Source organism: Panthera uncia, chromosome D4 (assembly GCF_023721935.1).
Source record: "Panthera uncia isolate 11264 chromosome D4, Puncia_PCG_1.0, whole genome shotgun sequence".
NCBI lineage: Eukaryota > Metazoa > Chordata > Mammalia > Carnivora > Felidae > Panthera > Panthera uncia.
In genome coordinates this window covers 85,636,795-85,645,941 of record NC_064807.1, presented here as the reverse complement: position 1 = coordinate 85,645,941, position 9,147 = coordinate 85,636,795, and the positions used below count along the sequence as shown (strand labels likewise).

Here is a 9,147-nt window from a genome sequence, read left to right as displayed (position 1 = left end):
TTAAAAAAAAAAAATTAAAAAAAAAAAAAAGAAGGCTGGTGTACAGAGGATACGTGTTAACATCACCATTTTTTTTTTTAGGTTTATTTATTTATTTTGAGAGAGAGCAAGCAAGAGTGGGGGAAGGGCAGAGAGAGGGGGAGAGAATCCCAAGCAGGTTCCGTGCTCCCGGTGCAGAGCCCGACGCGGGACTCGATCTCATGACCTGGTCCAAACTCGAGAGTCAGGCGCCTAGCCGACTGAGCCACCCAGGCGCCCCTAACACCGCCATTTTAATGACAGGGACCAGCAACTCAATGACACAGCATCATCATGATCTCTCACAGCACAGGAGTTCTAACCAACCTGGGGCTTTGGAACGAGGCAGGGCACAGCTCAGATCCCAGCTCTCCCACATCCTAATTTTATAATCTTGGGCGAGATGACGAAGCTGTATGCCTCAGTTTCCCGATCTGTGAAACGGGTATGATCGTGCCCCCTGCACGGAGGTGTGGGGAGGAAGCAAAGAGCTTGTGTGTGTAAAGTTCTGAGCACAGTGCCGAGCACACAGTAAACGCTCTGTGAGTGCGGCCGTTGTAGCACTAAGGCTCGTGCCGGTTGTTTTCCGTTGCACCTGCTGAGAACTTCGCCTTGGCTTCTCCCCTCTGTAATTCAGGATCAGTTACAGTTGTGGATTCGTGGCAACGTGAGCACCTGTGCAAGGTCCATCTTCATATTTGATGAAATGGATAAGATGCACGCTGGCCTCATAGATGCCATCAAGCCTTTCCTCGACTATTATGACCATGTGGATGGGGTCTCCTACCAGAAAGCCATCTTCATATTTCTCAGGTAAGGCCAGGGCTGGGACACGATTGAAGCACCCCGGCCGCGAGTCCGTGGGCTCTGGGATAGAAGCCGGTCCTCACTCACGGGAATTCTGTTGCAGCAACGCGGGGGCAGAAAGGATCACAGACGTGGCTTTAGATTTCTGGAGAAGCGGAAAGCAGAGGGAAGAGATCAAGCTCAAAGACATGGAACCGGCCTTGTCTGTGTCGGCCTTCAACAACAAGAACAGTAAGTGCGGCCAGGCCAGCCGGTACTGACCCCTCCCGTGCGTGATCCTGCGTCCCGAAGTCTTAGATTGTCAGCCTCACCGTCGCCTGGGAGCTGGCTCGAAATGCAAATTCTCAGTCCCTTCCCCAGACCTTCCGAGTCAGGATTTCTGAGCGGAGGCCGTGTGAAACTCCAGGTGACTCTCATACGCTCTCCCGTTGGCCGAGTGCTCTTTTAAAGAGAGAGGGACATTCTTGATCTTCGAGGTCTTCAAGATTGGTTCCCTGTTTTCTTTAGTTTAATCATTTTCCTTGGTAGAAGAAAAGCAGGTGGTTGAGCAGGGAAGGCCGCTGTGGGCGGCCAGAGAGGACCAGAGAGGACTGGTCTGGTCCCTCTTTCTGTGTGTTGCTCCAGAACTGGGAGGTTCTGTGCACGAGCATAAGGGCCGAATAGCGGGTGGGCCCGCGTTCTGCACTCCACCTGCCCATTTCCTTTATCTTCACGGTGACCTCGTGGGGTAGAAACTGTCATCCTCCTCATTTTATAGATGAGGAAACAGGCTCAAAAGAGAGCCGCTTGCCCAAGGCGCACAGCCTGCTCAGTGGCTCTGATTGCAGAGCCTGATCTTTTCGCTACCAAGTTCACGGCTTTTCCAGTGACCCCACACACCTTTGACCTTGAACCCTCAGAGGTGGGAAGTCCCCATGATGCAGAATGACTCACCGGGTAACCTGTGAGCCATGCGGGTGGACTATTGCCATTTGAGCCTGCTCTGTTCAGGTTCCTTCTTGAGCTTAGAGAGCAGAAGTTCTTTGAAACAAGAAGTCGATATTGCTGCAGAGATACTTGGACAGTATGGGGTGTTCATGTCCATTTGTGTAGCTGGAATATTACTGATGGAAGACAGGATATTTTGTAACACGTTCACTGGTTCTCTGGCGAGCCAAACAGTATGAGCACTCGCAGCAGATGCCTTCGCCTAAACGCTTCAGCAAGATGAGGCCAGTTGCCTAGAACCCACATTGCGGGAGGTTACAAAGGGTCCCAGAGTATAAGCTTCAGGATGAGGCGCACCTAGCTCAGCCATTTACTGACTGTGGCCTCAGGCAGATGGCTGAACTCATTCATTCATTCATTCATTCAGCAAATACTGAGCTCCTACTAGGTGGCAGGCACTGGTCCCAGAACTGGGGACGCAACAGCGAACAAAAACAAATCCTTATCCTCATGGAGTTTTATATCCTAGTGATAATACACCAGGAAATGTGTCAGATGATGGGATATCTGTTATCTGTATAGAGGCAGAGATGTATCTTCCTTTCCATCCCCAACAGGTAAAAAGTTAAGTCCATAAAGAGGGCTTGGGGGTGCTGGAATGAGGATGGGTGGTGGTTTTACTAGAGTGGTCAAGGACGGCTCACTGTGAGGGTGACATTTGAGCTGACCCGAGGACTGTGGGAGTGAGCCATGTGGGCACCACAGGGAACAGCATTCCATCAGAGGGAACAGCACACGCAAGGGCACTGAGGTGGGGGTGTGCCCAGGGTCACTGTGGCAGTCCAGGATGAATAAGGGAGAAAAGGGGGTCGGATAAGAGGCAAGTCTTGGCACTGGGGGTGCTGGTCACAAAAGGCCAGGGTCGGGGGGGGGCCTCGGGCAGGCCTTGGGTTTGACTCCCAGTGAAGGAGGGAGCTGCTGGAGTGTTTTGAGCAGTGACGTGACCAGACTTAGTTTATCAGGACCACGCTGGCCACTGGGTGGAGCATAGACTAAAGGCAGTGGGGGCAGGGACCCCAGGCGGGAGCTGTGGCCTGGACCCGCGTGCTAGCAGTGAGCCGAGTGGGGTGACATGCTGTGATTAGGATGCGTGTTGAAGGTCGAAACCCTCAGAAGGTGGAATAAGATTTCCTAAAGGATTGGTGTGGGAATGAGAGAGCCCCAAATCAAGGGTCCGGCTTGAGCCATGAGACGGGTGGTCGTGCCCCTTAGGGGGACAGGCCGTGGAGTCGCAGGTTTCTGGGGCCGGGTGGGAGACGGGCATGGACAGTGAGCAGGGCGCCCCTGCGGAGATGCGGAGCCGATGGCTGGCTGGTCCAGTGGGGTTCCAGCGGGGCGCTCAGGCTGAGGGGACCCACTGGGGAGTGGTCTGTAGATGGTTTTGAAAGAGACCGAGATCATTGTTCCGCCAGAATGCTCTGGCTGTGGTCAGGTTCTAGTCCGGGCTCCGCCCAGACGTCACCTCCTCAGCCCGGCCTCGTCGGCCCACAATGGCAGAGTAGCCTGTCCTCCGTGCTCACTCGCCCCATCTCGGTGCTCACAGCACCACCCCCCCGGCACTATCTGAAATCGTCCGGTTGCTGGCTTGTGGGGCTGTGAACCCCTGAGGGCACTGGCCCTGTCTGCTGGCTCTGGGCTCTCCCGGGGACCCAGAGCTTGCCTGGCCGCAGAGAGGGCCTTCAGGAAATGAGCTGTCCCACCCTGCTCGGCCATTGGTTTTGTTCTTTCCCACGGCCAGACTCCACCCCATCCAGGCACTGAGGTCTTTCCTGAGCACCAGTCGTGTGCAAAGCACTGCTGGGAAAGGAAAGCATACAGTCCGGTTGTGGCACTGGGCGTTACGATGAGAAACACGTATTTGGCCTTTGTCTCTGCTTCTGGCCCAGATCTCCTGAAAACACTTGGAACTTCCTAAGTAATAAAGGTGTCTTGATATTCATAACAAACCCCGGTCAACCACATCTGAGTTTGCGTTAATGAGGGGACTTTTGGGAAGCATCTAAAGGGCACGGGGCTGGCTTCCAGGGGAACCAACCGTGTGACTGGAGGGTTGGAACTTTCAGTCCCACCCCCTGATGCCGGGGAACCAGAGGGGGCAGGGGCTGGAGGTGGAATCCGTTGCCAGCAGCCAGTGAATTAATCAGTTGTGCCCATGTAACGAAGCCTCCATAAAAACCTGGCAGGTTGGGGTTCGGAGAGCTTCCAGGGTGAACACATGGAGATCTGGGAGGGGCCTTCTGCCCCTCCTGTCCCTTCTGCCTCTTCCTGTCCCTCCCTGTCTCTCCTGTCATCTGGCTGTTCGGGAGTTAGGTTCCTGTATTGAGCTGAAATTGTAGCTCACCCAGCCCGTGTTGGAGAATTGCTTGGGGGTGTGGGAAAAAAGCCCACACGTTGGAATTGGTGTCACAGACCAGGATTGAGGCACCAGAGTTCAGCGGCAAAGCGGAAGGGAAACTTGGAGGAGTTTCACAACTTGGGGTGTGACCCAGCGGGTGCCGCATGGTCAGGAGGGGGTGCGTGTGTGCTGGGCCCTCCCGGGAGTCCAGGAGGGGACGTGCGTGGGTCACAGGGCGGGTGCAGGCCCCGCACTCGCCCTGGGTGAAAACACACAGCAAAGTCTGTGCCCTGCGGCCGCAACAGGGCACCGTCTTCACACTGTATCGCTCTGAGGGTTCCAGTTCTCGGTCCCCAGATGCGCCGTGTGGTCTGGACGTGCGGGCAGTGGTGGTAGGTTTCTGTCCTGTTGTCGATCCAGCCGCTGAAAGTCCAGTGAATCCCAAGTTCCCCAAGTAGGGGAGTGGCTGGTCCTCTCCTGGGACTCCTCTCCCCTTGTGCTTTCTCTGAAACCCTGCCAGCCTGGGAACCATGTCCCTCCGCGCTCCGCTCTGCCTCTCAGCTTGTTGCCGGCACCCTGGGCTGGCGGGCCTCTCTCCCGCTTCAGATCTGTCAGCCCATCGGAGAGGCCTCCCCTGAGCCCGAGGCTAAGGTGCCACGTCACCCCTGCTTTGCTTTCGTGGAGGCAACACCGCTCGGTCTCGCCCGTGGGCACACCCCCGGGTTACATCTGCCCCCGTGGACCACAGGCTCCACCTCCGGGTCCGGCACCCCTTGGACGCCCGGCGGATGTGTGTCGGATGGCTGGGTGGGCAGGGGGACGATGGATGAACAGCACCTTTTTCTTTTTCCCAGGTGGCTTCTGGCATAGCAGCTTAATTGACCGAAATCTCATTGATTATTTTGTTCCCTTCCTCCCCCTGGAATACAAACACCTAAAAATGTGCATCAGAGTTGAAATGCAGTCCCGAGGCTTTGAAATCGATGAGGACATTGTAACCAAAGTGGCTGAGGAGATGACATTTTTCCCCAAAGAGGAGAGAGTTTTCTCCGACAAAGGCTGCAAAACTGTGTTCACCAAGTTAGATTACTACTACGACGACTGACTGCTTTGAGTTGGAGGAGGAGGAACTCGGCACTTGGCTCCGTGCCCTGGAGGAGGACAGAGCAGATGCTTCCTGCTGGACCGAACGGGAACCTTCCTGAGCAGTTTTCATCCACTGGGGCCTCCGGGCGTCACACCCCCTACAGATCACAGACCTCGGAACAGCCCCAGAGCCTTCCGAGGCGGTGGCAGCGGTCAGCTCCCCGTCCACTCGTACGAGGGCTCATGATTTTTAAAAAAATCATGTTTTAATTTCAAGTGTTTCTGTTTCAAGGAAGGATGTCTAAGTTTTACTGAAAATGTGGTAACTTTATTTAAAATGTTTTTAACCTCATGAGAAACTTTTCAGACTCTATGTTATTGGCCTTACGTGTTTTTTGAAGTTCCCGTCACCATATCCTAGACACCGATGTCTTTACTGAAAAGAAGCCCAAGGCTGGGTCCTTGGCACACGGTCCCTAGGATGGCAGAACCGGGGACCAAGGCTGGAGCCGTGATCAGACCTGTCACAGGATGACCATCGCAAGGGGCAATGATGTGTTTGGATACAGGGAAAGTATGTAAGAGGACACACGTGGGGGGGGGCGCCTGGGTGCCTCAGTTAAGCGGCCGACTCTCGACTTTAGCTCAGGTCGTGATCTCGCAGTTCGTGAGTTCGAGCCCCGTGTCGGGCTCCTCGCCGACAGTGCGGAGCCTGCTTGGGATTCTCTCTCCCCGTCTCTGCCTGTCCCCTGCCCATGCTCTCTCTCAAAAATAAATTTAAAAAAAATTTTAAAAATTTAAAAAAAGGAGGACCCACTGAGGCCCCTCACAGATAAGCCTTAAGTACCCTTTCCAAGGGTTTTGATCTCGGTAACATTGTGAACATTCGCGAGAGACAGAGTTTCCTTGCAATAAAAATGTTTCCAGCTTGTCGGATGCCATTCAGCTTTACAAAGGAAGACCCCTCCCTGTTTTCCATTCCTGAATGAGCCATATGTCGTCTGGCAAGTTTTGCCATATTTTTAAAAACATCCTCGTTACAGGTTTTGGTTGTTCAATGAGAATTCCCAAAACCTGTTAGGAAAGCGTAGCTGCCCCCTCCCCCACCCACCCCGATCCTGAGAACAGTATTTTTACTTATAACTACAAAGAGCTACCGTTTTACAATAAAATGGGTGTGTAATTTGCGAGTGCATCTTTAAAGGAGACAAAAGCCCGCTCGCTGTAGGTCTTTGGTGCTTCAGCCATGAACTGAGACCTAAGAGGCACAGTGCGGGCTGGAGTGAAGGCTCACGCAGGGAATCTGGATCCGTGCGGCTCTGGCTCTTTGCTCAGCTGCACCGGGTACCGCAAAGTTGTGGGGTTCATGGAGCTCCCGACACCCAGCCGTGGGGTTCAAGTCTCGAGACGCAACCCCAGCCGAGGCACCAGGCGGGCGTACAGGGCACAGGAGACTAGACGGACCTTGGTGTTTGCAACGCGCCTGTGTGCCTGCTGGTGGGGGGAGCTCCTGTGGGGTGTGGCGCCCAAGCAGTGCTCACCGGCCCGTTTTTCTCAGGCCCAGAGGACTGGAGGGCCCCCTGCTGCCCCAGGACTCCTCTGCCTCCAGGTACCTGACCTGCACGGAGGCCCTTTAAGGGCATCCAGGCCTCCTAGGGACAGCTGCACGTGTTGGAAGGCTCTTGATGTGGATCGGAAGCTGGCCTGTTGTCCTGTCCCCAGGAGTCACAGATGGGGCTCATCATTCTAAGCCGGCAGCCCCAGCACCTGGGGGTCCCTGGCTCGGGGAACACAGGGGTCCCCCGACTTAATTTGGCAAGTTCATTCTTTGTAGATGAGGCAGGACAGGCTGGAGCGGGAACCACTCTTGGCTGGAGACCAGATCCGGGAAATCCAGTCTCGGGACTTGACCACCTTCAACCGAGAGATGACGGGACTGGGTGGGATGTTGACGAAGAGGGTTTGAACTTTCTAGAAAGTCGCTGACTCGTCCTCAGTCCTGGAAAGAGGATCGGCGTTAACGATTCACTGACAGACAGGAGGCCAGGTGCAGTGCGATCGAGCAGACCCTGGTTAGCTTAACTGGGGTTTCGCTGTTTACCAGTTCTGGTTTACTGATCTGAGCCCGGCCTGGTTCGAGTTCAGAGTGTCAGCACGGAGTCACGTCCCCCCCCACCCCTCAATTTCCTTCCTATGTTAATTTCAGGAGAAAATATTTGCTAGGAATAAGTCCAGCTGTTCTTGGCATTTTCACCCGCGGAACTAGGGCGTATAACCCGTCACCGAACCCCACGTAAGTGTCTCTGTTTGGAGATACCAGCCTTTAAGGTAAATTCTGTCTGATGCAAAGACTACCCTCCGGCATGTCCAGGGTGTGCTGAGACACCCGAGTCGCCCGACAGCCTTTCTCCCGGGCTCCAACTTCTCAGGGTTCCCAAAGAAACTAGGGGAAAAAAAAGTCTGCAAATAACACGTCACACGATAAAATTTAGTCTTTATTTTCTCTTCAGTAGGTCAATTCAAGTCCTCGTCTGCATCCTACACAGGGTGAGGGAGGCTGGGCTGTGGTCAACCGTGGCCTCCCTCTTCAGGTGACAAATCAGTAACTGCAGTCCAAAGGTGGCCCACACGTGTCCAGGGAGTTGCGTCACTGTCAACAGGGAAGATCTCCGTCTGTGCCTGGCCAGACGCTTGCGGGGCTAGGAAAGAGAGGTCACTGGGCTCCAGTTCGAGAACACGTACTCAAAATGTGAAGCCTTAACTTGGCATTTTTAAAAGGCTAAACGTGACCCTCCAGAAGGCCCTCCGGGGTCACGAAGACATTCGTTCTAAATTGTACACATAAATTCGCTGCACGTCGTTCTTATCACGTGTCTGCGGGTGCACTGCAGTTATGACATGCACGATTCACACCGGCTGGCATCCGCCTTATTTCCCGGCGGCCAGGGCAGCCCAGCCTGGTGCTGCCATGTAGGGTGTCCTCAGATGACACCCAGGACCAGCCGCTTTACATTGACCTTGTTTGATCTGCATCCGTGACCACGTCTGACCACGCACCTCGTAACAAAAACGCAACTTTTTTTGCTAAGAGTTTCTGATCAAGGAATAGACAATTATTCCATCTCGTGTCCTTTCCCATGCTTTAAAATGAGCTATGTCCTATACGTTTTTCTATCATCTAAGATTCGCGAGTAAAAACATTATAAAAAATATACATATCTTCGAAAACCCTAGCGTTTCTGGTGTGCGATACCTAAGGCTTCTTTGGCAACGCAGAGCCTGCAAGCTGACCACTCAGTGGCCCGTGTCGTCCACGGAGCCCGAGCACGTCCCACGGATTCCAAATGGTTCTCTGGAGTAAAGTGACAGATTGGCCCACGCGTACATTGTAACAGACAAACGTTTCACCACGGCAACCAAGGACTCAAATTCACAACTCACGGTCTCGTTCTGATCTCACCCTAGTGATGACATATGGTTGGGGACAAATCTAGTTCAGGAGAAGGGGGTACAGGGAAGGTGGGGTCGATACCAAATGACGGCAAAGGAATTCCAGGAGCCTGAGAGGCCACCTGTCCGGGTCTGCTGGAGAGGCCTCGGACGGAGACCCCGCACCGCAGGCAGGCCGGTCACCTGGCTGGGAAGGCTCGGTGTGCAGGCCCACATCGCCACCGGACCCTGTGCCTGAGGGTGCCACCGACTTTAACTGAAAATACTTCAAGCCAGTGGACACTCTCTGTGCAAAGGAACAGAGCAGGTTCTTAGCAGGTGCAAACCAAAAGCTCCCCGAATTGCGCAGGGGCCCTGGGACTCCTTGAGTTAGAGCAGCAGCTTCTAGAGCACCTGGAGCAGGTGCTGGGGGTTGGGGGAGGCGGGGGGGGGGGGGGGGGGAGGGGGGGGGGGGGGGGGCCGCC

The 9,147-nt window shown here is 54.4% G+C and overlaps 1 protein-coding gene across 2 annotated transcripts in view; it reads left to right on the top strand.

Moving 5' to 3' along the window:
- Window positions 1-5,505, top strand: part of TOR1A (torsin family 1 member A) — a 7,673-nt gene extending 2,168 nt beyond the window's left edge. Inside the window, exons 3-5 of one of the 2 annotated variants that reach the window (XM_049630050.1) lie at window positions 656-831; window positions 929-1,056; window positions 5,002-5,505. In XM_049630050.1, coding sequence (XP_049486007.1) covers window positions 656-831; window positions 929-1,056; window positions 5,002-5,252 — 555 coding nt within the window. In that variant the 3' untranslated portion in view covers window positions 5,253-5,505. The remainder of the gene's footprint in view (window positions 1-655; window positions 832-928; window positions 1,057-5,001) is intronic. The other variant, XM_049630054.1, reaches the window with a different exon arrangement.
- Window positions 5,506-9,147: the final 3,642 nt, after the last annotated feature.